This window comes from Ascidiella aspersa, chromosome 3, assembly GCF_963924565.1.
Source record: "Ascidiella aspersa chromosome 3, kaAscAspe10.2, whole genome shotgun sequence".
NCBI classification, from domain to species: domain Eukaryota; kingdom Metazoa; phylum Chordata; class Ascidiacea; order Phlebobranchia; family Ascidiidae; genus Ascidiella; species Ascidiella aspersa.
In genome coordinates this window covers 30,131,328-30,158,750 of record NC_139449.1, presented here as the reverse complement: position 1 = coordinate 30,158,750, position 27,423 = coordinate 30,131,328, and the positions used below count along the sequence as shown (strand labels likewise).

At 38.1% G+C, this 27,423-nt stretch overlaps 1 protein-coding gene and 3 non-coding genes across 4 annotated transcripts; 2 read left to right on the top strand and 2 right to left on the bottom strand.

The window, feature by feature from the left end:
• The first annotated feature begins 510 nt into the window (after window positions 1–510).
• On the top strand, window positions 511–22,260 carry LOC146161507 (cilia- and flagella-associated protein 337-like). Its single transcript, XM_083385176.1, has 24 exons — window positions 511–640; window positions 5,087–5,229; window positions 5,595–5,668; window positions 6,088–6,234; window positions 6,709–6,816; window positions 9,546–9,732; window positions 10,167–10,351; window positions 10,931–11,119; window positions 11,742–11,933; window positions 12,360–12,453; window positions 12,584–12,750; window positions 13,163–13,327; window positions 13,765–13,914; window positions 14,153–14,203; window positions 14,472–14,608; window positions 15,286–15,428; window positions 15,872–16,017; window positions 16,775–16,995; window positions 17,369–17,469; window positions 17,796–17,939; window positions 18,689–18,906; window positions 19,492–19,641; window positions 20,517–20,577; window positions 21,558–22,260. The coding sequence occupies exons 1-24, from the start codon at window positions 558–560 to the stop codon at window positions 21,764–21,766; spliced, it is 3,465 nt and encodes a 1,154-aa protein (XP_083241302.1). The 5' UTR covers window positions 511–557; the 3' UTR covers window positions 21,767–22,260.
• LOC146161510 (5S ribosomal RNA) lies at window positions 7,317–7,435 on the top strand. Its single transcript, XR_014494750.1, has one exon. It is a non-coding gene; the product is annotated as a 5S ribosomal RNA (ribosomal RNA).
• Window positions 17,969–18,050, bottom strand: Trnal-aag (transfer RNA leucine (anticodon AAG)). The gene has a single exon. It is a non-coding gene; the product is annotated as a tRNA-Leu (tRNA).
• On the bottom strand, window positions 20,613–20,694 carry Trnal-aag (transfer RNA leucine (anticodon AAG)). The gene has a single exon. It is a non-coding gene; the product is annotated as a tRNA-Leu (tRNA).
• Window positions 22,261–27,423: the final 5,163 nt, after the last annotated feature.

The window sequence follows — 27,423 nt, the reverse complement described above, 5'->3', positions numbered from 1 at the left end:
AAGACGGTACTCTTGTTGAACCGAGATGTCAGATCCGATTTAAGTGGCGAAGTGGCTCTTATGAGCAATTCGAGTGTTGTCGACTGAAAGCAAAAGCAAAGCGGGAAACGTTATTTGATTAGCAACGGCCCTTATAGTCAAGTAATAAGCGTTGAATCGACAGTCACTTAGCAGACTTTTTGGTCGTATAACGTGAGGTGTAAGTTTACTTTTTAAAACAAGTAACACGCTGAAAATAGTCAGTTATTCAGTTATTCGTCGTATATCTTGATCTGAAAGTTGATATCTTACTTCAGTAATAAGTGGTGAATCAGCAGTTAATCAAAAAACTATACGTCGTATGGAAACATTAAATTTACTGTTTTAGGTAATGTATTTTAAGCGTTAACTTGATAGTTGCTTAGCAGAAACTTACATTGTATAAAGCAAGATGTATTTTTTGTTGGAATAGTTTGCAGCTTATGTTCACAGTTGAGTGGTCAAACGCTTTGGTACTTGGTGTATTTTAAAAGTGAGAGCAACTGTAGGGCGCACATAGGCATCTGGAAATAAACAAAATGGATTGGGGCTCGCACCATTCGATGTCAAACTTCCACAACAACGCACCGAGCGAAGTTTCAAGCAATCTCAGCTTCAGGAGGTAAACCCCCCTTTTAAAAATCAGAATTCTGGATTATGGTGTCACATCTCAAACGCCTTCTTTAGAATAGCACAACTTATAGAGGATGTTTGATGTTAATGCAAGGAGCTTAGGCTTAATGTTAATTTACCAGCACACTTATCAATCAGCATATTTGATCATCGTTATGGCGTCATTTGGTTTTAAATCGGATCGCGGTACTTTTAAGCACAAAATTTGTATATCGCTCGCAGAATAAGATACCAAGTATCGACATCCCAAGCGCAAACGCTGGTTTAGTCTGATGGCTATGGCCTTAAGTTTGAAAAACAATACTTTAAACTCATAAAGTTATTGCAACTAACAAAACGAGCTCGGTGCCGTTTCGCACTTCATATAAATAAATTGTTATAGAAAGCACGCATTTAGGTATTAACTTAGAGAGGTCCAGGCCAAAAATAATATCTCCTTCTGAATAGCAAAACTTAGATCTTGCGTGACGTATCACGAAGCAAAGGCAAAATAGGCTGTTTTGAACAAAATATACATCGATATAAACAATATAGTGCTAACTACGAAAGTATCATAATATCTGATTGGAGCCGATAGCCAATATCAAGTGACAGTATCGACATTCGTCCGATACTCAAGTGGTGCCGATCCGATAGCCAATAATTTGTGTATTACAGTAGGCTTGCCATTTTTTAGAAACGTTAATCCGCGATGCATATTGAAAACTGTAAATAAACTTAATGTAGACCTAATAAATAATTTAATACAACTAATTAACTTAACGGTGTTGCGGTTGTTTTGTATTTTGTCAGGGGGCATTTTCAGTGCCCTATTTTTAAGGGTGGTTTGTCTAAGTAATTTAAATTGTAACCAAAAGTAATCTTCTGTATTGTGAATAAAATGAGTCGAGTAAATACGTTCTACAATTAAAGTAGGATGCGGCCCTCGTGAAAGCAGCAACAATATTAAGCCGTACATGTTGGCAAACGTGCTGTGTCCATAACAAATTCGTATTCCCCGGATCAAATCATGCTCAAAAATAGGTTAAACAAAATGTAAGATTCCATCAAGCTGGCCTCTTAAAACTATTACATATTATGTTGTACTTTGCGTCATTTGCTTGAGCCGCGTGTTATTGCTGATGATTTTAAAAGGTAATTTACTATGTTACTAAAAAGTAATGTTACGGATATAGCGTAATATCCTGGCTTGAGTGCTAAATAGTGTGTAAAGTGGTAAACATTTTAATTTTTTCTAACTAAAACTTTTTAATTTCTCTAATCGCTAATTGTTATACGGCATATATGTTGGTAGTCCCTTGACTATTTTTTTGCTTATTGTGCCTAAAATGGCTTAACTAAATGCTTCCCCACAAATGGAGTCACATTCTTTAGCCTGTATGGAAGCAGCATTTAATCGGATGGCGTGTTATAAATTACCGCATTTATCTGCGTGACTGTGAAACATCTAAATGTTCGTCTTCGCAAACTAACATTTTACAGTTTGTTGAAACAAAGTTGCAAATCATTTGTGCTTATTTGAAATGAAACGGCTAAATACGGCTCAGCACGTCAAACATATTTTACGTAACGCAAACCAGTGACATAAATCAATAGGGAACCACTCACTAACGTAAAACCTTAAGTTGTATAGCAGCCATTGTTCGCATTGCGTGATATTCAGCAAATACGTAATCCTGGAACCATACTGCGTCCAACGTAAGTAAAATGTCGTTAGAAACTGAAAATTGGCTACGATTAAAACCGCCGCATTAAATGCGAAATTTTGCGAACTCTACCCAAATTTTGCGCGGTAACATACTTCAAGAAGTTCTTAAACCTAAAAGTAATTAATTATAATTAGGGCAATATGCGTAATTTGATTTTTATTTCGACGCAGGTAAATTGCTATTAAAGTTTTTTTATACAATGCAACAAAGTATATAACCAAAAGCAATTTTACAACTACTCACAAACGTAAAACCTTGAAGCAGATGCGTAATCCCTATACCGTATTGCGTCGAACGTAGGTAAAATCTTGTTTGAAACTGAAATTGGTTACTATTAAAACCCCCGCATAAAATGCGAAATTTTGCGAACTCTAACTAAATTTTTTTGCGCGGTAACAGACATGAAGAAGTTTTCAAACATATAAGTCTTAAGTTGGAAACATTAAAACTTATTTCTATTAAGGCAATCAGTATGTTATGACTTTAATTTGATTTGCAATGCTGAAAACCGTTAAACTTTAAGTTGTAACAGCAATTGTTTAGACTTGCGTAATATTCAAGCAAATAATACCAGTACCAAACTGCGTTATACGTGAAAAAAATCCTTGAAAATAAAAATTGTTTAACTGTGACCGGGTCGCGACGGCGCTCGCTTACTTTCCTCAAAAAGATATCTCCCAGCACCCGCCGGATGATATCTATTTGAATTTATTTACTCATCACACACAAAAAGAAACTAACCCCAGCAACCTCAACCACAGAAAAATATTTCTTAACACCTGCTGGAAAAATAATTAATTTATGTTAAAAAAATTTGCTTGACAGCCTTACCAACCAAAAATGAAAAGTAAAAAGTATTATTTAGTTTTGAAAAAGAATTGTTAAATGGCTAACTTTTTTTAAATCCTTAATTGAAAAATCCGGGACAAATTGGTTAACCGGGCGGGACACTGGGACAAGGCATTAAAACCGGGACTGTCTCGGCTAAACCGGGACGTATGGCAAGCCTATATTACAGCCATGTTTTGCGATCCAGCCTAATGTTTTTTAATTTGAAAGGCAAATTTCTGAAAAAATAATACAATATAAATCGTAAAATGCAAAAGTGTAATTCAGCCAAAAGTGTCCGACATCCCCAATGCGAACAAACGGTGCCAGTAGTTCTCAATCTTTTTAGCTTGCGGCACACTAAAAATCCTAAATATTTCGCGGGACACTTTTACCGGAACAACAATAGAGTAATTTCACAATCGCCCACAACACACAACAAACTATATGTAAATGTCTCAATAATATTAATTTGTAATGTATTGTGCGTATTTAGGTCTAACATGCTTGCGTGTATGTCTATTGGTAATACAAATAGCCTACTCTCTTTTCCAAAAATACAAAAAGTTTCACGGCACACTTAACCATCTCTCGAGGCACACTCGTGTGCCGCGGCAAACAGTTTGGGAATCACTGGTTTAGACTGATGGCTATGGCCTTGAAATACAAAAACATCACTATTAGCAAATCAAGTTATTACTCATAAGTTCATGACAAAACAAACCCATTGTCTTTTCGCCCTCCCAATAAAAACAAACAAAACCCTCCGCGTATTTTGCCGCAACCCGTAAACAATGGATTTTTTTAACCACGCTTGACATCAAACGAAACATCGCACTGAAAGGGTGTCGCTCCAAGCAGCCTCAATACACACAACAGCAGTGTGCCACGCTATCCGCATTGGGAGGACCTCGTCGAATGTTTCTTATTTAACAGTGCATGTTTTCAACACCCGCTGATTTTAACGCCGGTTTATTGCCTTTGACAGAAAAGCTTTGAACGGGAGTTAGAAGCGAACGTGGAAAACGCTGTCTAAATCTTCGCGGTTTGATCGCAAATGTTCGAGTGTTACACGTTGTTTGCGGGTGCCAGTGCAAAGAATAATACAAAAATTATAAAAAAACTGGTATAGAAAGCACGTATTTAGGCAATAACGTAAACAGGTTAAGGCAAACAATAATATGGTCGTTGGTTATAACCATTTATTTATAAAGCAACCGCTGAAGCTTAATATAAAATATTGAACATTTAAGGTGTCATCACTTAAGGTAATTGACACTGGTAGTAGTTAGTTGTCAAAGGAGTTCAAATTAGGCGTTGATTAGACGTTTGTTAGGCAGGCAAAGTTATTATAAAATAGACTCAACAAATCCAGGACCTCAGTAGACGCTTATCAAAAAACCAGCTTGTAAAATGCGGTTGCTAAAACCTCAATCCGCAGTGAACGACCACCATGCTGCGTTTCTGCGATTTGTTTTCAGGTGCGATATAGATTGTACACATTTAAATGCAGGGTAATCAGGTGGCACTACATAAAGACAAAATGTTTTGAATTCTCAACAAGCTTTAGCAAAACGTGCTTCATCATGTCAAAGTAGAAATAAAAACAATTAATATGCACGAGATAGAAGCACAAGCACGAGTAAAAGGTGATAAGATTGATGCAGTCTAGCATATCCACAGGCACAATTCAATACAACTTGTCTTTATATAATGCTACCTGATTATCCTATTTCGAATTAGACAAATACAGCCATTCAGAAAGATTTTTGATGTAGGTTTGTACTCATTCAAATCTCAGTCAAAAAGGAGATTTGGATTTTATAATGCTCCAGTCCACAATGGACGCAGGCACCTGGGCATATTTTCCTATTTTGCGAATATGTCTTGCTTTTCAGCTCAGACAGCAGTATCCGATTGGAGGAACACATCAAGCTTCATCATCTCCAGAGGTTGTTGCAGGTCTTCAAGTCGCACAATCCCAACCACCTTGGAAAGGAAAAGGAAGCCAAGGATCGCGACAAAAAAGTCAGAATGAAAGGTGAATGTTTGTGTCTAAATACCAGTTAGGCGTTACGTAAGTTATTGGAATCCCAGGGGCTTTTAGACACTCTAAAAAGGGGCTTCTACCCGTTATGCAAAAATCCTAAGATGTTGAGAAAATGGTTCTTACATAATGTAGCCCAAAACATTAGAATTAGGCTTATAGCTGACTGTTTTAACTCCTGGAAATATTTTCCCTTTAACCATTTATTTTTTTAAATAGCTACCGACATATATACACTCACTACATCTTTAAACAATGAAAGTTAGGCCCAAATATAATCAATAATTTATATCTTATAGCACAACCTGTAACAGATGAATCAGAGGTGAAACAAGCCCCAGGTATGATGACTTTGCAAGAATTCACCGATACAATATCGGCAATGCTGGGAACAACAAGGTGGAATGATCAAATGGAGATGCTTTTTCACAAAGTAGGTTATGGAAGTTCATCGACAATAGTATTTGTCACAAAAAATGCATTTTCTTCTAGTCTAGCTCTTTGACCCAATGGCATGTTTCACAAATACATTTGACCTTTACATACATTTATAAACAAAAGTAAAAAAAAACTACGCTTTGCGCAACATGTTTGGTATATTTGTTGAAAAATTTTATCTAACGACTTGCATATTTTATGTAATCTATCCTTATCACTGTCGTGACTTTTAGTTGTGAATTAACACCGTTTAAAACTGTATGGGTTAAAATAAGTTTTGATAGCTTTTGTAAGAACTTTACTGTCGCGAGCAGATTCAGCACACAGCAATTCTAATTCGCCGCCATCACTTTGTTATTCGTTTACAATTATTAACAGAAAAACAACAACATTGCTTTGACATTTATTTGTTAGGTTGACACGGCGTGCGACGGCTACGTAGACTGGAACGAGTTCTGCACTTACATGCTGCTGCAAATGCGAGAAATCGAGCACCTTCAGAAGCTCAACCCCATCCCTTTTACTTCGGCCGCCGTACTCAAGCAGATCTTTCACAACAAGGTGTGGACTGGGTTTAAACTTTAAAGGGCCGAGCGAGCCTTGTTTGCCGTCAAGCGTTAGCCGTGCGACGAACAAAGTCTTTATGTTGGGACGCGAATCTGATTGTGTTTCTTTTTGGCTTAGGTGGATTTTACGATAGCGTTTTCAGATTACAGAATTATTCAATGTAATAAAGCTATATACAGAAGGATTTTCAATGACGCGGTGTATAAGTTGTGTGATAAACAATATTTAATTTCCCCAAAAGTGGCAAAATATTTTCATATTAATTAAAATACAGTCCAAATAAAGTGCAGTATACCTCTTGGCTTAACGTATAGTTTGCATCGCTAAGAATATTCCAGTTCCGTAAATTAGAAGTGAATACCATTTTTTATCTACCTGCTGACAAAGAAAGCTTACTATAACTCAAAACGTAAACCAACGTGCAGTAGCCTATGGTTAGATTTTTCATGTGTTATCCAATAATTCCAGCAAGAAACAACGACCAAGTGCATCGTGGTAGAAAACCCTACTCGAGTGCTGACTGTCAGCAAAGTGGGAGCCATCGGCGTTTGGGATTTTGAACTGCGGTTGCTTAAAGTAAGTTTTTCATAGCGTGTTTTACTTTCAAAGTAGCTTTGCGCGTGTGTTTTGAGTACGAATTAATGTCGAATGTGCAAACACTGTAATTAGAAAATCGCGTTAAGTGCCATTCCCAATAATCAACATTTACACAATTTAAAAGTTAACTGTCAGACTGTTGATTGATATAATAGGATTGTCTTGACTTTAACAATTGTTGGACAAAAGTATTGCTTTTTGCATTTCATATTATCTAGCAAAAAACTAGTAGGCGGTTAGCTCGCACTATACCAGACGTCACACTTTCCATAAAGAATAAAATTCCATAAAAAACATCAAACAAATTGTTATGTCTGGATTCCTGGAATTAATGATTGCTTTCGCTTAAAATACATTTGTAACCACTTGAAATCCTAAATTTACTTTGCGAAAATACACGAAAATAAATACCACATTACATAACCGAGCCCTACGCCCGACAGCTGTCGTTTATATACGACGCTTTAACACGAACCTTCGCCTACGACCATACCACGTTGAATCCACCCCATCTCGTCCGATCTGGGAAGTTAAGCAACGTCGGGCCCGGTTAGTACTTGGATGGGTGACCGCCTGGGAATACCGGGTGTTGTAGGCTTTTGATTATTTTCTTACCTCTGATTTGTGAATTCTGCACTAAGTTTGAGGTCATTTTCTAGCAATTTTGTTGACTTGAAGCTGAAAGGCTGGCTTAACTGTTACAAGCAAATGACCTGACTTAGACTTGGAGGTGGTATTTTCATTATTCCGACTTGAATCTGCCCTTGGTAATCAAAAACTGTAATTTGACTTGTAATAATTGCTAAGAAAAAATATTTTCCGCACGATTGAACTATGTTTCACTTCTATATTTTTGCACGAGATCGTTCGACAACAACAACTACAAGCATGTTTTAGAACAGCGTGGTCCAACTACAGGCCCGCGGGCCAAAGTTAGCCCGCGAGTTCAGCTTTTTTGGCCCGCGAACTGATAGTCAGCTTTGGTTCAATCTGGCAATATCACTTCAATTTTTTTTTTTTTAATTTTTTGGTGTTGAAATTATTTCATAACTACCGTAACTGAACAAAGGTATACATTCTATAAAGTTAGTATATATGTCATAGACCAGTGGTCTCCAACATGTGGGTCGCGACCCCAAATGGGGTCGCCTAAATTTTTACTGGGGTCGCCATAACTCATCATATTCCTACTGTTTTAGTGCGATTTTTGTATTTTCTTTACAATGACGTCACACAATAAACGTGAATGAGTGGATAACAAAGATAAGGTTTTGTTTCTTCTATACCAGGGGTTTCCAACCTATGGTACGCGTACCACTAGTGGTACGCGAAGGTTTTCCAGGTGGTACGCGAGGAGCACCCATGTTTTTCACAAAACCCTGGACTCATAACTTTATATTTTGTTCTCTGGTTTTATTTAAATAAAAAAAATTCACCGAAGCCCATTCTTTTTGTTACGTAACTATTCCTAATTTTTCGAAACAATACAATCTTCAAAAAACAGGCCATGTCAATTGTTGACAAGGAGCACAGTTGCTTTGTAAAGCGTACAACGCTGTGGTAGGCCTACAGTGGGCGTTAATTATGACACATGATTGCTCTTGATAGATGTAATTTACTGTTTTATAGCTTAAGCCTTAAGCTACAAGTAGCGTTGAATAATGCTAGTTGTAAGTTAAAAATAGATAAAAATATGATTCAATAAAATTATTTTTCTGCTAAAGTGGTTCGCGGAACACTACAGAGCGTCCAAGTGGTACGAGATCGTACAGAGGTTGGGAACCCCTGTTCTATACCGAACATAGATGTTTTTAGCTTGAGGAGCTGCTACTGTAGGTTACAAAGATTTGAGCAAATAATTATTTACTTTTTGATTTCGATGCAATTAAAACCCGACTGTTCAATTTTGTTCCGTTTTAAGCACATGGTTGTGTTTAACGAAATTCAGCGCAATGTACATATTAAAAACGAAACATCGTAAATCGCATAGAAGTAAAGCATGACGGTTATCTCATGCAAAGTGAAGTCGCGTTTTCAAAAACTGGTGGATTGATACCATGCAAGTGCAACCATCGTACAGAATGCAATTTAGTGTTAAACTTAATTAAAATTTTAGGGTTCGTTCGTGTGCCTAATTCAAATTCATAATTTACTTCCTAAAATAAATCATTTTGGTGCACGTATGTAGCAACGGTTTCCAAAATGGGGTCGCAATGTAAATTCTGATTAAAACAAAAGGTTGGAGACCACTGCCATAGACTATGTATAATTTGCCAGCAATAAGCCTAAGAATCGCAATTTAAAAACATTGGCCCGCAAGATAAAATTAACCTTGTTTTTGGCCCGCGATGAAAAGAAGTTGGACCACCCTGTTTTAGAATAATTGTACTATGACGTCACGTTGTGATTCTTTCTCACGTCATCTCTAAAAAAATTGTACTGGTGGCCGTGAAATAAAAAAAGACTGTCAATGCGGCCATCGACAGCTAAAAGGTTGGGCACCCCTGACCTACACCTATTTCCAAACAAGTCATTACAAAAATGGTTTGTTTAGGCTACAACACTGACACCCAGTCCCGTAATGTAGGTCAACTGTTCCATTTGATTCTAGCAGTGCGACGAACTGAGTCTTTTTGTTGGGATTAAACCGGGTGAAAAGTCACTTTTAAAAAAGATTACTACAGTCAGATAAAACTGTCTCCTCGCAGACTTACTCACTTGCGTCGGACGCCGCTGAAGATCACCAGCAGGGGGCGCGCCGGCGCTTCCACACGTGGGTTACCGACGTTGTGTACATGCGAAACAACCAGAAAGTGGCGCTAACCACCAGCAGTAGGGAGATCTACTTCTACGACGTATCAACCTCAATCTACACGGTCGAGTTCTGTTTGTTCGGTGAGGATTTGGACTTTGTTAAAGCTAAACTTTATACTTATTTTTAACAAGTTAATTTTTCTTAGCCCGGTTAGACTATATTTTCTAAACAAAGTTTTCAGCATTGTTTTGTCTTCTTTGTATAATGATCGTTGCAGTTTGGTACAACCGCAATTAAGTTGCTATAAATCAGTAAAACAGTTAGTTACCCCATATGTAACTTCATGAATGTCTATTTGAAATGAGAAAATAATCCAACCGGCCTCAGTCTTACACAGGACATTATTTAGTTTAAAAAGACAATAACCACCCACAGAATACCTAACGTAAGAGTCGCTACCAGGCACAGTAATATTAATCAAAAGCAATTTGATTAATGAAAGAGTGTTTAGATCAACATCATTTTCATTGCAAAATGCATAAAAACATTAGGAAAAATATTTCTATGTGTTTAGCGATACCAAACGTGCCCATTTGCGCCCACTACTGGTACAACAAATCGTCTCGCAACGGCCACTCGATGTTGTTCTTTGGTGATGACACAGGAGCAGCTCACATCCTGCACTTCTACATGCCACAGTCGCGATTGTTCCAGAAGCCATTCAGTCCACAACAGGGAACGCAGCGAGTCTACTTTAACGTGAGCTTACGAATGTCTGCACATCGCACGAAAAGTGATGCGAAAATATGCGACAGACCGCACAGGGCACAGTATGTTCCACTTAAAAATAAACAGCAGGTTCATACAGAAAAAAATCATATTCTATATCAATGTTCTAGACTCTAGAGAAACCTCTTCATTTTCAGGATCGCATTACATTACCTACTTTATTACAACTTCCAAATTGAGTCTCCAATATTTTACCTAATTTCTGATTCTTACTTGGTCCCGTGTGACTGGCGTGAAAACAATTAGTAAAGTTGGTTAGAGTCGGGATGAAAACTCCGCGTTTGTATCAGTAGGACTTCTATAATGCCTACGACGGTCTGCATACATATTAAAAGACATACAAACGTTTCTAAAGTGGACTCAATTAGAAAGTTCCTCCGTGCCCAATTTGAACAACTCGAAGAAATTCGAATAACTTGTGCATCCAAAATAGTAAAACAAGCGTATCAATTATATTAAGTTCGAACTAGTTTGGCAAAACAACTTGTTCTTTCTTTATGACCCCCCACATAACAAGCCAATTTAACAAATTCTATCCTAAAAATGAAGGATCTGCGAGATCACCAGAAGTACGTCTCGTACGAGTGCATCGGCACCATTCACGACGACGTGGTGCGACGGATCATGTACGCCCCGCAGAGTGACATCATTCTGTCGTCATCGACGTCGCCCAACACGTCACTGGTCCTTATGGACGTCAAGCGGAAAAAGAAGCCCTACATCTTCAAGCTAAATAAGGTGAGTCCCAGTTCATATATATACATATAAATCAGTGTTAAACTAGCCCTGTTGGAACTTAAAAAAGGCAAGTTGTTTATATGTTGCAGTAAACGAAACAACGAATTGTTTATAACACCATATACAAAACTAAATAAGTAACATATGATTCAAATTTAATTATTTGTAAAAGTATTTGCAATGCCATATTTACTGCGGTGCTATACGAGATATTGATCGCACAACTGGGTTCCATCGGTTTTACATCATATTACTGCACCGAAGATTATATGAGCACATAACGAATATATTGTAAAAAAAAAACAGTAACAAGCTTTAGTTATTTGTTAAGTGTATTGGTTCATACTTAGACTTGTTTGTTGAATCTGTAAGCTTTTGTCCTCAAAGCGTTGAAGACGTGTAGCTATATATAGCCAAATAGCAAGTTTTACTGTCAAACAAATCAAAAAACGCATAACGAAAACTTTTAGCTTACTTGAAAGCATATTTATCAATCCATCTATTAACTAACAGACGTTGGACGCAAGGTATTTAACCAAATCTAAACAACAAACTAAAATAACACGGGTATATCAGCATGTTCCTTTGACAGCAACAACATTGTTTTGTTTTTTTCTGCTAGGGTGTCGAGTGCTTCGACTACAGCAAGGCGCTAAACATCCTGGTTACGGGGAGCCTGGACCACCTGGTGCGCATATGGAACCCGTACGTGGTGGCTCGTCCCATCACAATTCTGCAGGGACACAGCACAGGCATCTGCGACGTCTGCATTAACGAGGCGTACGGACAGATCGTCACCTATTCCAAGGATGTGGTGAGTTGAAAATCGAAGTAGTAACGCTTCACGTAGGTATACAGCTTTTGTAATTTAAAACTGTCCGTAATATTTTGTTTTTTGAGAATGAAATTATAGCATATAATATTTACAAATATATTCTTAATTTCCATAGCCCTAATTTCACTTAATAACTTCTTTTAATAAACCATTAGGTTTCCTGAACACTACTGCTTATTTGCCTTCAGGCTCATACTTAAACAGGAAATCTATCCTTGACATTGATTTTTGTTTTGGTATATAGGTGTCAAATACTAAATAATATAGTAAATAATTTTGTTGTTCTTTTTATTTTAAGTATTTGGGAAATATAAAATGATTGTAAAAATGTTGACATTAAATGCACTTATATGCTTAATTTACCGAATACATGTTCGCCTTTTAACGTCTGCGCTTGTTGCACAGGTAATCAAGGTGTGGGACATAAAAGAGCACCACTGCCTACAGACTATCACCCCGAAATTTCCAACCCTACAACCGGGGAGAATCCCCGAACACGGTAAGTTCTAATCAATGCTCAACACAAAATCAAGTAAACCATATTACTTTGCCGTAGATTATTTGTTCTGATTGTTTTTTTTTTGTTATTTTGGCTAACTTAAAAATCGATTTTTTTTTATCGAGCAAAGGTGAATTCCCCATGAGCATCGCCCCCTCGCCCCATGACGTCATGCTGGTGACGTGTAACGACAGCTTGGCGCTACTGAAGATGGGCAAACTGGAACCAAAGGCGGAAACCCCAACTACACATGACGCGCCCCTCTGTTCTGCCGTGTATAACTCACTGTTTCACCAGGTAACGAGATGTATGTTTACGAATGAAATTTATGTTTATCTTCAGACATGCAGTGAAATAAGAGCTTATACATTTTACACAAAATTAAGACTAAAACAGGGTGGGCAGCAGGTTTCGGTTAATGTGCGTGAAACAAAAGTATTAATAACATGAATTTTGAATTCCTTTGTTTAGAGCCAACGTTCTTCACTTTTCAATATTACTGAAACCAAACTTTCATATAATTTGTATTAAATTCAAATAGTTTCGCGTGCGTTAGTTGAAAAAAATGTAAAGAAAAAATCATTTTTCATGAATTAAAAATATATTTGTTTGGTTATAGACATTTTGTTTGTCCCGACTGCTACATCACCCGTTATTTAGTATTGTTTTCTAATACATACTAAAAACTGTACCCTCCAAACAACAACAGGTTGTCACTGCCAGCGACAACTCAGTGGTGTCGGTGTGGGAGATCGAGAGCGGCGCGAGGTCACTGACCTTTAGTAACGCGCACGAGCAAGAGGAGATCACGTGCATATCGTTCGATCACACCAAGAGGAGGCTCTTCACCGGGGCAAGAGACGGAACTATAAAGGTAAAGTTGCGTCCAAAGTAATACATATCACGCTAGATGTATAAATGTGGATTGATTCATTGCGGTGTTGTAAACAAGTCATTTAGAAATGACTTAAATCCAAGTCAAGTATTAAAAAACAATTGGTAAACGTGTCCGATTTGGGGCAATTGATTAAAAAAACATTTAGCAATCTTATCGTTTTACGTGTAAAAGTTAACTAGACTGCATGAATAAAACGCAAAACTGCACGTTAAAATGAGAACACGATACCTTACCTAATCTACACGTGATCTCTAGGTGCCCGGTTGTAAGTCTGGGATAGTGATATCTGGTTTGTGCACTGGGCTGGGCCATTGCATACAGTCCGTCCACTGGGTTGGCCGATTATACCGCTAAGGCCACAAACATTGTAACAGTCCAAATATACACACAATTGGATGTCAACTCCGATTCAGGTTTGGAACTACCAGAACGGCAACTGCCTGCACGAACTTGAGGCGGTGGACGAGGCAGAGATATCAGGAATCATGGCTTTCCAGGACCGAACCATACTGGCGGTTGGCTGGAGCAGAAAGATTGCGCTCTACGACGACTCAGATCCTGACGTAAATATATGTAACTATAGACGATATACCCGGCGTTGCCCACATTCAATTCGGTATTTAACAACTAAAGTACTTTCTGTCACCTTAAAGGTAAAGATTTAAGTTACTTGAACTACTGGTGTTGTATCGCCGATTTTAAGTATATAATTATCGTCCACTGAGCGTAAAATTTTGAACTTAACTATAAAATACAGTTTACTATATTGGGTATCATATAACACCAGTCTGTTTTTAATAGATTGTCAATATTCCAGTACGGACAAATTGGAAAGCTGGTCAGCTTCATAAGGTACGTAAGACACCATTTCCAAGTAAAACAAAACGCACTGTTTAATGTTTAAAAGTTTTTTAGGTTATAAAATTAAACTATTCACTTAGTCTAAATCTTTAAAAAGTTCATCGGCTAAAAATATCGCAGAAACTTGTAGTTAAACATATGTCGTTGGTTTGCACAAGATTTAAAAAATGCCAACTGTGTGGACAAACACACGCAGAAAACTGTAATCCGTATAGATTATAGAAAGACATTTGTTTTTCAATGAGCGTTTGCTTGACAGGACGATATCCTTGCTGTGGCACATTGCGATCCCAACCTGCTAGCGACTGGAAGCTACGATGGGTGCATTTACGTGTGGAATGAAGAGACACAACAAATCTACGTTAAACTAAGAGAGGGGAGGCGGGCCAAAGAAAGGTAAGACACAGTTCTTGTGTTGGAACGCTTGAATCACTTACTTTGGGATAAACTACAACTTGGACAGATTGTTTTAGGCAGGAGGTTGTTCGTTTTGATATGATCGGCATGTCATGGTACAGATTCAGAAAGTGTTGCCTTATAAATATAAACAAAATAATATGTTTCTTATGCTAATCTCATGTTTTGTAATCCATTGTTCCAAACATACGAAGCAGTAATTTGTAAAAACAGCCATTCTAACTCAAATCAAAAAGCATAGAGGTGCAAACCTTGCAGTTTGAATATCTTCATGGTAGAAGTTTTTATTTTCCAATTTAGAAGAGGACCCAGCACAAAAAAAAAACGTGCGCCGATTTTCTTTCACTTTATCTCAGACAAATATTCATTGTGTAATGTAGCTGCTTTGTATTTATTGGTTGTTATCCTAATGTTTTGCAAACCGGTTGTGCACCCCACTGGAATTGGCAACAGTTCATTTCGAGCCTTAAGGTTCTCTTTAAATATGGTTTTAATGACAAACGTTTTGCACCAAGTTAAAAGTAAAACTTATTTTCTAAACCTTCAATTAAAAACTGGCAACCCTAATTCTAAAATTATTAGATACCGTTTTTTTATCTTGTTTTGTCAAACATACGTGCACTGCTAATGCAACCTGATTATTATTAATCCTGCAGCGCCCAGCAGCACTCTCCGATCGACCTCCTGCTTTTCCTGGGCGACCGAGCGCGTCAACCTCCCAAAAACAAAGCGACCCTGATCAGCAGCGAGAGCGGCTGCCTGTACTTCTGGTGTTTGTACGGATTGCGCACGCTACTCGGTAAGTGATATTCTGAGCTTGATATATAGTAGTCAGATGACGTGGTAGATTTAGCGCCAGGCTCCCCTATTAAAGTTTGTATGAGTTCGATTAGACAGGCCTCCAAGTGGGCCATCTTTAGATGCATTAACAGGTCATCTTTAGATGCATTAAACAATTACATACTTCTTTAATATACCGAATCGCTTTCCTAACTTTCTAAAATACATTCCATTCTAAAAAATTCCGATCGCTAAGACGTTAAAGGAAGCGGAGGTAGTTATCTGCTCTTACGATAAGATCAGTTTAGCTACTTCTGTTCGTACAAAAAGCGAAATATTATTTTGTCTAATAGACAACCGGGAATCTCACATCTGTGCTGCTGGGACAGTTTACAAAGTACCACCCTCTTGGTTTGAAACAAACAAATAAATACCTCAATGAAAATGGTGTTTGCTTTCCAGGTTCTTTCCACGCAGCGGACCGGCCGGACGGATCCGTGCTGGCAGCTTGCAGCACTTCCGGTGACAACTACCTCATCACAGGGGATACTTCCGGTCACGTTTCAGTGTGGGATATTGAGGACTACTGCGCCACAGATCAAATAACGGTAAAAGCATTTGCAGCATTGTACTGCATTTTAGTCTGTGTTACGTATTTGTCAACTTGAATAAAAGGATAATTTTATAAAGGATAATTACCCAACCGGGATGAAGTAATCTTCTGACGGTCTGTTATGGCGCACTCAAGCGATATAAGATTACAAATCACTGCCTTAATATAATAAAGAAAGTAGGCTTGCTTCATCAGTGCCCTTTGGGACCTTGTTTGCAAACAAAATGTTGTTATGATGAAAGACAACTGGCCTGGTATTTTGCAGCAGTGATTCGCCCGTTTGGAAATTTTGGAAGTTTTTTTTGCCCAACCTTTTCTAGTGAGATCACGCCCTATCTATACATTCCTATCGATTCCTCTTGCATATGATACACGTAGGCTACTATTAATGCTACGCGAGTGCTTTCCTGGTTTTACGAAGACATTTTACAGTATTTTTGTGTAGTTTCAAATGTGTAATGCAAGGGAATAATATTAGGGGTGTCGCAAACTATTGTCTCTATATATAATATGGAATTGTATTTCTGCACGTAAAGCTGTTAACAAGTTTTATCTTGATACATTTGTGAGTTTGTTGGTCACAGTTTATTTGGAAAGGCGGGTATGCAGCAGTAGTGAAATGTTAAATCACGCGACCAGAAAAACCTTGATATTCGCTTCTCTCTGCAAATATACCATTCATAAACACCGGTTGATTTTTAAGTTAAAAAACGACCAGCTTGAAAACTAAAGCCAATCAATTATCCGAACAGGAAGCGGACACGGAAAAGCCACCACTTTGTTACCACTGGAGGGCGCACGACGGCGCGGTGGTGAGCGTGGACTTTATCGAGCACGAGCTACAGTCCATGCTGGTCACTTCGTCAGTGGACAAGACCGCTCGCCTTTGGACTCTCGAGGGACGCCTGGTGGGCACTTTCGGGCAGAAGAAGAAGTGGAACCTTAATAAACCGACCACTTACCAGTACCCGAAGTGAGTGTTTGGTATAGGGACATTTAGTAATACGTATGTCTATATTCGCTATAGTTTAAATCTTGAATAGATCTTAAATCGATTTTTTTGCGGTAAATCAATTAACTTGGCTTTTTTAAGTTGTCACATTAAAACAAACGTTTTACATCGTAAAACGTTTAAAGCAAAGCCCTATAAGAGCTTTCTACAGGCAAAATCATGTTTAGGCTAAAATCTCGCAAATATTTAATAAATAGACAATATTAAAAAACTAATAAACAAAGCAATTCAAAAAAATACAAGCAAGCTAAACTTAACTTTATTATCACAAGCGCGAGCGTCTTTGTTAAAACGCAGCGAAAAATAATAAGTACTCGGCATTGTTTTCAATCAGAGACCCCTGGGGGGAAATCGTTGAGCTGCCAGAACCGGGACATTCCCAGAAACACAAAGTGGTCGAGGAAGAAATTGTCGTGAACAATGTGGCTCAAGGTGGTTAGTTTTATCGTACTGTTTAAAACTTGTTGATCTCTGTACATTATTCACAAGAAGTCGATATTTTATTTCTCATCGGATGGTAGTTAGGATCTACAAGTGTTGGAACAGGACTAAAACGGCCTTATTGTCGAATGTTTTCCGCTTGTTATTCAGAAGTAATCAACAGGCGTATTTTTCTTATTATAGTAAACTTTAACAAACAAAAATATTCCTTATCGGTATTAAGGCATTTTATAAACCATAACCGTGTTACGATATATGAAGAAATTTAAATAAATTAGCTTATTGATTCTGCTCAAATTATGTTTAGTATTTATTCACAGCCAACATTACCAACGGAACGAGTGATATAGAAGAAAAAGATGGGGTAAACGATGGGGTTGCTCTTGACGAAGACAAGGAAAATCAAGAAGAAGACCACGACGAAGTGGAATCGACGTTAAGCAGTGAAAACAGTGATAATCGAGGTGAGTGTTTTTCCAAAATGTAAAAGTATTGGCAGCAGTGGGATTCGAACCCACGCCATCGAAATGACTGGTGCCTTAAACCAGCGCCTTAGACCGCTCGGCCATGCTACCGACGAGTTACAGGAGTCGCGTTTACAGTGTGCATTGTCTCTACTCGTTGTTTGCATTGTATGTTGGTATTGCAGTTACAGCGCATTGGAAATTAGATGCGGTGTAACTCGATACACCAACAGTTGGAAACAGCTGTCCCGTTATATCTTCCGAATAGCACGCCGTGTGTATGCCGTACTTGCGAATGAGTTTTGGTGTAGGATGTCATCCATAGTAAATCAACCATAGTAGATCTGTAATGAAATAGCAGATTCACAAATAGCGGTTTTATAAACAAGTGAGCGACGTACAATGAATTTTATTCGACTGGCTAAAACCTGCCGCCGATGGTTTTCGATTCTATAAAGATACACCCTATTGATGAATTTTATTTATATTGTTTTGCCATGATATAGCAACAAGTTACCAGTTTTGTCCCCGGTTGGCGAAATGGATGGGCTTGAAAGTGCTAGGTTCATATTTAAATATGTAAGAAGGAAATAGGCTCCCGAATTAGACTTTGGAGTATAATGGTTGGAGGTTGTAGTAAAACGTACTAAGAATAAGCCCATAATGAAAGGTGGCATGAACGAAGAAATATCCGAAACGTTCAAAAATGCCACCTGCTCTTTCAAAAATAACAAAGTTTTTGAAAACAGAACACGAAGTCGCCCACGATTCCGTGGAAGACGCGGACGACGAAAGAGAAGAAAATATTGACGAGGATTCGCTCGGTGAACTTAAACCAACCAATGGCGTGAGTTCACGCATGACTGACCGCCGGATGACCACCGATTTCCGAAATCATCCGAAACCGCTCGATCGCTTTCGCGAAAGCCGGTCGATGACCATCGCGGATTTTAAAGTCCCAAGAAAGGTAGACTATAAAGGATTCCAGTTGTCTGACTGTGCGTGTAATAAGCGTAGGCTAATACTACCTAGGCTTTCAACCATCTATGGATTATTATCACCTTAACAAAAAACCCAAACAGTACCGTGCCACTCTTATCACAAAGAAAAACTTTATCGTTTTTAAACTGTGATTGTCAGGGTTTTATGGCCATGTTGCGTGGTAAGACAAACACAAGCTTAACTAGGTTTGAAATTGACATTGAATGCCAAAGCCAAATAGATCAAGTAAATCGACATCAACTTAAAAAAGGCGTTTCGACACGCACCTGCACCATCATCACTTAATGTGACATTAACTTGATCTATTTGGCTTTGACAATAATTTTCAAGCTACATTACAGATCCGTGCATAATGTATCTAAACAAATAGATTTAACAAAAGGTTACGCATAAATAATTGCGAAAGTTCCTCTTGGGGTAGTTCAAAGAGGCATTTTGCACTTGAGTGTAAATTATACCTGTTTGATAAACTATAGAATAGAATGTTACTCATAAAATACAGATTTGCCACCACTTTAGTGACAACAAAATTGATCCGATATTATTTTAGGGTAAGATTTTGGGCGACAGAGCCGAACAACAATTGACCCGACGAACCGCAACTCGTCAGCAGAGGCGCTACAGAGTCGGTTACATCGACAAGAAAACGACGTCACGATTTGGCAATTTGTGTTCCCCGTTTCAAGCGCTCGCCATAAGGGTAAGATTTGTGGGTTATCTAGAATGTTCTTTTGATAGATTGGTTTTAATTTGGCTCAGTTGTAAGAATATTTCGAAAACAAGATAAACAGAAGTGAATGCTGAATTTAAAAAGTGGCATATACTTACTACTTACTGATCTTTGCTATACAGCTATAGTATAGGGTGAACATTTTTAAAGAGGAAAAACTCTAGACACATTTGACTGGATTTATATTAATCTATAAGGGCACCTGTATTGTACTACGGATGTAAAATGTAACTTAGAAAATCTAAAATGCCCGGATATGACAACCCTATTCGTATTCGTGTTTCTCGACCAAAGCATGTTTGTCAATGTTGTTTTGTCAATCTATATTTTTACAGTAATTGTTCGCTCGTGTTATGCTTTACTATTTATTAGTTAAAGGGTATAGTTTTATGATTTAAACTAAAATATAGGGAGGCAAACCAAGCCCAAACCAGATTTTATTAATTTCGCTTTTCGACGAATATTTTCCGGGATTTTAAAGGCTGGTTCACACTAGACGCGTTTAGCGTTAACGTTAAACGTTTTTAACAAACGCTTTCGGTAAGAAGCGAGGAAATTTGCCGTTAACGCTGGCAACGCGATATTTGTGAACTGGACAACGTTAGCCGTTAGACGCCAGACGCTAACGCTAGACGTTAACGCGTCTAGTGTGAACCAGCCTTAAGAATTAAATGAAAGCTTAACCAAAAATTGCAAATTTAGTTAGCCATACGCTTTATTCTAAGAGCAAAGGGTAAATAGCAAAATATTTAAAATAATTTTTGTTAGCCTTTCAAAATATATGGCGTTAGACTTGTAAAATTTTGTTATTCCTAATCTATTTGTCTAATAAATGGTGTTTTTAGGAAACTGATGCAGTTCCATCTTATGAAATGATGCCGATGTCAAAAAGAATGCTCGAACGAGGTAAACAAGCAATATTAGTGGTAGCGAAAAAGTATTGGCAGCAGTGGGATTCGAACCCACGCCATCGAAATGACTGGTGCCTTAAACCAGCGCCTTAGACCGCTCGGCCATGCTACCGACGAACACGCAAAGCGAAAATGACGTAGTTATTGGAGAAGTAAACTCTCTCGACAGCATAATTCGACGTTCATTCACTGCAAAAAACAAGTATTAAAAGAAATTAAAAAAAAAACGACATTTAAATTAATAATTTCATATAATCATAGATTTTCGTAAACCTTTAACTATACCATACCCAAGTCAATATTGGCACTGTTTTCATCAACCTTTTCAATAAATATCACTTATCGCATACAAGCGCTTCAAAAAAGTAACATTAGTCACGTTTGGTCACGTTTTGCATTTTTTAGATTTTAGTGCTATATATTTACAAGCGACATTTCAAAGAGTAAATAATTATAAATACAAAAGTTGTGAAAACGTTTCGCTGGTTAGTTGTGCGGCATAATATACCGTCAAGTGAAGTAGTTTATAAAGCTCCGCTAGATATCTCGCCAAATTGCGTTATTAATTACCATGTTTAAAATTTTATTTTTTTTTAACGGTAACGATGTTAAATTTTAAAACGACAATTATTTGTAGAATTTTATCTGCAAGTCTCACATTTTATTTTCGGAGCAACTGTTATTATTTGGCATCGACTGTATTGCCAAACAAATTCTACCATCTATTGAACTGACGACTTTAGAAGGGCGGTCACAGTTGTTGTACATGTATATGTGTATCTTTCACTTGTTGCAAATATAGTCTACACTTTGACGAACGTAGTCAAACTCACAAGAGTCATCAACATCCTGGTACTCGTTTTAGCCTCGATGTTTTGCGAACCAGTAAGATTGCCTACAGTAGGGCTGATTAGTTGGAGGGCTCAACTATAACGTACAACGTCGTACTTATGCATCTGCCTTTCACCTATATAGGAATGCGATGCAAAAACGAAACGGACCTGAGCAAAATGGCGCTCGGCAACCTGGTCGAATTCAACGACCAAGACCACCAGAGGTCGCAGCAGAAGCGGAAACACAACAACAACGGCAGACGAAGCACGGTCCTTCTGCCTCCCATAACTGCTGCTGGTTCATCGTCTCCAGCTACTGCTACTGCTGTGGCTTCGACTGGACGGTCGTAGACGACTGTTTTGAAGTGGGACACACGGCCCCGTATTTCTAACAATTTTAACTAGGGTTGTCCGACATTTTCCATAGGATCCGATACCCGGTGTTAAGTGGTAGTATCGGATACGACACCAAATAAGTATTGTCATTTTAGCCATGGTATGCGGTATAACTAAGGGTTTCCAATTTTCAAAATTGTTTTATGTAACAACCTAAAAAACACGTTTTCATGTTTCATTTTAATAAAATTTTGCTTATTTGACCATAGTCATAACGTCACTTGGTATAGCTTCGCCCGATTTTTTTGCCTGTAATATCGGGTATCGATATTGGAATAAAATGTGAAGTATCAGACATTTCTAACTTCTACTTCACATATTGATTGAAATGTTTTTTGTTTGTTTTTTTCTCTTATATTACGCGTGTTATTTTTCGTTGTACCAAATAATGCACTTCTAGTTTTGTGTTAAACCTAATTTGAGGTTTAAACTAACAACATTGTTTTCTATAGACAAAATAACATCGTTTGTCGTTGCTTTATCCCAATTCCAAAGGTTCCAATATATTGCAGTATTTCGGCGAGAAGCGGCGTTTATATTCGTAAGTAAATATATCGAACTTCACCAAATACAGTTCACTGCGCCCAATTGTTTCCATTACGTTTGTATAAGAGAAACGACTTTAAAATTCGCGATGTAACGCAGCCTTCTCCTAAACGACACGTAAATTGATAGATTTAAGCGTTACCCTGACAGAACAACCCATTTCGCGCAGCAAATACAACACAGGGCTTGTTATCCTGAAAAGTTGTTTTCTCCGATGTCAGACGGGAAAGGGGTGCTACTTGAAAGAGCTGTAACCGGACGACAAATGTATCGCTTTCAATGGGCCGGGCAATAAAACATACGACCGTTCGACGGACATTAAGTGGCCATAATTCTCGCTAAAGTGATACTGTCGCCTTACAAACTACCGCTTCGAGACGTTTGTCGTTCACTCTAAAGCGTAAATCGCTTGCCTTACGAGATTCCGGTCGTCGTCAGATAAACTTCCCTTGTTATAGGTCAGTACATGATCAAAGTCACGGCGAGGGGCTGAAAAGCGCTCGTGTCAGATTTGTAGGCCCGGGCGCGACTTGTCACAATAACAGCGCGACTTTGTTGCCTCTGTTCGAAGGCGGCCAAAGCAAACTCCGGGCATCAAACGAGACAGATCAGCTGCTGCTGATCCGATAAAAGCACAATGGAAAGAAGGTCGGAACGCTGGCGACCCGGATATTTCGCTTCCCGTCGTCGCCGAGCGAAGACTGGCAAATCGGAAAAGGTGATTTATAACGAGCGCCCGACCGCAATTACAATTGTTCCCATTGTTCGGACATATGCCGCGGTTGGAGCGCTGGACGTCTGGCGCTTTTGGGAAAAGCCAAATGCGCATCGCATCCGCTTATTTCCAAATACATTGCCTTCGAATGGAAGTGTTCACTCGGTTTTTGTTTGCCAAAAATGTGGATTAAGATCTAATGTTGAGTGCACGCGACATTGGTGTTGACTTTCCCGACGATTCCGAGAGACAAATGGTTTCCCCCAAGAACCCTATGAATTGATATTTCGCTGATGTCCAATCAAACCACATACAGTATGTTCTCTGTTGAATCAATCATAAGTCTGTAGAATAAAATACGAGTTATTTTTTTGGGAATCTTAGCACTTTTTTACAAAGTTAAAAAAATAAGTAACAAAGTTAAAAGTGAACTTTGAACTCTTATTTATGTGGATTTACTCAGGCAATGGGACACTAAATTGATTTGTTATTTTGGTCATTGTGTTTTTGAATGGCATTCCCAAAGTAAATAAAATAAAGATTTTAACCAACTAAGTTCGCTTTAAAAAAATATGTAATAACTTGATAAAAAATAGTGGAGCACCAACGGCACTGATGTACTGTCCTTCATTGTAGTGTAAAATTGATTTAACTTATAAAAAACACATACATAGTTTCAAGTGTTTTATAACTTCCCATTTCTGAGAATATATTACAAAATGTATATTGCAAAACATTGAAGAAAAATTGCAGACTAAATGACGACAGCTTCCAGTTATAAATATCGCAATCATAATAAGACGCCCAAACATGAAAAATGAACCTGCTCGGTGCGTTTTTGTTCATTTGGACACGACACCACCAATGGATCAAAGTCAAAACGATGTAGATTAGCATGTTTGCTCTCCGACCAAATTAAACAGCGAATCGTATTGATGTCAATGACAGCCAATGGCTTTTCGGAAATAGATCAAGCGCACCTATATTGCGATTGGATAAGAAAACGAAATTGGCGTATGGGGTAAACGCTTCAAACACGGGATCACGTACAAGAACAATCGAATGCGCTGCAATGACCATATGTTAGATTGGTTGGCATAATTTGGCCAGTTATGGGCCTCGTTTCACTTAGCCGGCATGTATTTAACCCAATCATTTGACCAAAATCCAGCATCACAATAGCTGCAAATGTTTTCGTGTTTTAAATAACTTTGCTTAACTTTAATTTTCGTTACAAATTGACTTAGAGTTTGGTTGTATTAAACTCTTTTGTGCAAATGGAATATTTACATAAGTTTGTATACACATTACGTCTTGATTATTGTGTTTACGAGTTATTGGTCGAAAGCGGGCGGGCGTATAATCATTTTATTTTTTGACCACATTTGGGCGAACGTCTATCCATTGTTAATACGTTTTGTCAGTTTTAAGGTTCAGCCCGAAGACGTCATGTATAATGTGGTACTATAAGCCGTGTGAGCTAATAAACTATATAAAGCGCTCTCAAGTGCAATGTTTGTCAAACTATAAATGTTTTATTTGCAATATTCGAATCCCTTTAATGTGAATATAATGCGTCACCTACCCTTCTTCATTGAAACTTTGCCAATTTAAACCCCAAAACTCGATTTTTAGCGAATAATATAACCGGTCGATTTTTAAGCGGCAATGTAAGTTTTCGTTAATAAGGTACTAAAATCTTTTGTAAAGTTGGGGTTGACGGGCACTTTCCAAATCGGCCAAGTAAACTGGCCTTTAATGGTGTTTACTGCGGCCTGGCGCTCCACAAAGGACCCAGAGTAGATGACATCTCGGGTTTAAGTGTTTGCCTTTTGCTCCGCCGAGACGGGGAGGGCCAATATGTACGACATATTGGCGAGTGAAATTTACCGCCGGCAAATACATTTTTCGTGACGATGAGCGGCCTACGTGTCGCTAGAAGATCGTCGCTCTCTTATCACTTTTATATCGCCCGTTGCTGTCATTGTGAGCGTGTGACATCTTCAATATACCGGGGTTTTTTGACTAACAGGAAAAGAAGGAGAGATAAAATCGCCTTCAAAGTGAAAATTATTGCGGGTAAAAGGCCCGTACAAGATTCGAGCTTACAACCGTTGAAATATTGCCTTTTTGTCCTTTGGCTACAAGAACTGCAACAAAAATGCAATTCTGTTATCATAATGGCGAATAGCGAATACACTTGTAGTGTTGTAATGACGTAAGTCAATGACTTAACTTGAGTGCACTTAATCACTCGTTACTAACCTAAATCAGTAAATATAGTAGTTCTGACAAATAATCTAAACCTGGGGTGCGCGATGTAGTTTAAAAGTCCGCTCAACGTCTTTTAAATTCATTGAATGATAATAATTAAACTATATTAGCTGAAGCCTTTTTTGTTAAGTTTGAATACTTTACAGCTTATGAACTAAAAGTAGTTTGAATTAGCATTTTAAATGTTAGTGTATGCCTTGGTATTTCTGAAATCATGTTTTAAGAAAGAAAGAGTCGGGTTCTTGATTATTTCATGCAGCAAAGGGAGTCCGCTATGTAAAAATGGATCCACTTGTCTAACACAAGTAATGTCTAGAACAAATATAGTGTAGCAAACATGAAGAGAAAATAGGAATAAAACATTTTTTAGGTTATATTATATTTTGATTAAATTTATTAAAAGCGAGACTTATTTTGATTAAATTTATTAAAAGCGAACTTACACAGCTAAAAGGGGGTAGCAGTAGCAACACGTATAAAAAGCAAACGAATGAGGTCATTTTTTCTATTAACCAAACTCTTCCCACACACGTGTAGTATTAATACGATAGCATAAGCATACATTATACCCTACCAGTCCCATCGCTCATAATTGCCCTAAAGGCGACAGGTGGACAACTTCCCAGTCAGAAGAGCACGGCGAAATCAAAGGACCGCAAATAAGCCAGCATCTTGCACCTACACCAATGCGTTATGAGGCGCACGTGTTGTTTAAGGGGCGGGCGACGCGACTAAAGATGAATAAATGTGAATCAGCACAGGCCGGAATCGTAGGCGAGTTGTGCTATTTGCAAAGCGTGCCGATGCGGGCGATTTTGAGTCGCTAACAGCTGGCGTCCTTTGTGGGACCTTATTGCCTAAAATTTCTTTCTATCTATTATTCTATTTCGGCGGTTGGGTCGGATAGTGATTGTTCCCAAAACGGGGCGTCAATAAGGCAAGATAAAATTTGAAGCACGCCCGAAAATAAAAGCTAACGTGAAAAAAGCTAAAATTGACTTCATTAACAATTGTTTTTATCTGAACAACCGCCCTTTTAAAATAAAGGATCGCGTTGGAAAAAATATGTTGTAAAGTTTCGGGGAAACTCTGATCACACGCATAATGGTGCTCAAGCATCGATATAGGACCGCGATTACTGAAAAACTAAAACACAGGATTAAATACAACGTACATACCCTTAATTACGACTATACAAGTTGCGAACCCAGTGGTCCCAATTAATTTTACAAGAAGTCGAGTGTAGGAATTCTTAAAAGACACGAGTGTCGAATCAATAGTCTGAAGTGTATTTAAACATGATTAGGAATAATGAATTTTTTTAAACTGGGATAAAACGTGGTTGATTTCAATTAATTTGATATTTGTAAATTAAAAAACATTACTTTCTTTTGCAAATTTATAACACTTTGATGGAACAGAATTGTCTGGCAATATTACTAATAAATTCAGACACTTTATAAAGGTGTTTCAAAAGGTATTTATATTATTTGAATAAAATATAAAGACGATGCCTTTTCCGGCGAAATATATATAGGCTATATTTATTTTTTAACATCCTAATAAAGCGTCTAACCCAGGGGTGTCCAACAAGCGGCACGGGTGCCAAACGTGGCACGCCACGTAATAAAAAATGGCACGCAAGCTCCCCAAAAATACTTCATTTGTTATTCGGCCAATTGTCAAGAAGTACTAAATTTGTTATACAGCCAATTACCATTGTTTGTTCACATTATATAACAATCGCGGGAATTACAACTAACAATTGTAGTGGACGCAAGACTTCACATAATTATAGAGCTTGGTGTAAACTGTAAAAAAACAAGTAGCAAAGTCAGCTCACCGACGGACACTTAGATACAATAACGCGCACTGCTACTACACAGCTAAAGGTAATGTAGTGGTCGGCAATCTGTTGAATCGTTTAGTGTTATCGTGTAGTTGTGTTGTGGGCCGCGTGATAGCCATACATTTATTGCACTTTATTTTAAAAGTACATGTGGCTTAGAATTTTCATGTTGTCTCAGCGTGGTTCAGACCCACGTGCCAAATGTGGTCCTGAGCAGCCTACATGTCG

Coding starts and splice junctions, on each gene's coding strand:
- LOC146161507 (XM_083385176.1), top strand. CDS start 558: ATGGATTGGGGCTCGCACCATTCGATGTCAAACTTCCACAACAACGCA. Junction 9,733..10,166: donor GGTCGAGTTCTGTTTGTTCG/GTGAGGATTTGG, acceptor CTATGTGTTTAG/CGATACCAAACGTGCCCATT. Junction 14,609..15,285: donor GGGAGGCGGGCCAAAGAAAG/GTAAGACACAGT, acceptor TTAATCCTGCAG/CGCCCAGCAGCACTCTCCGA.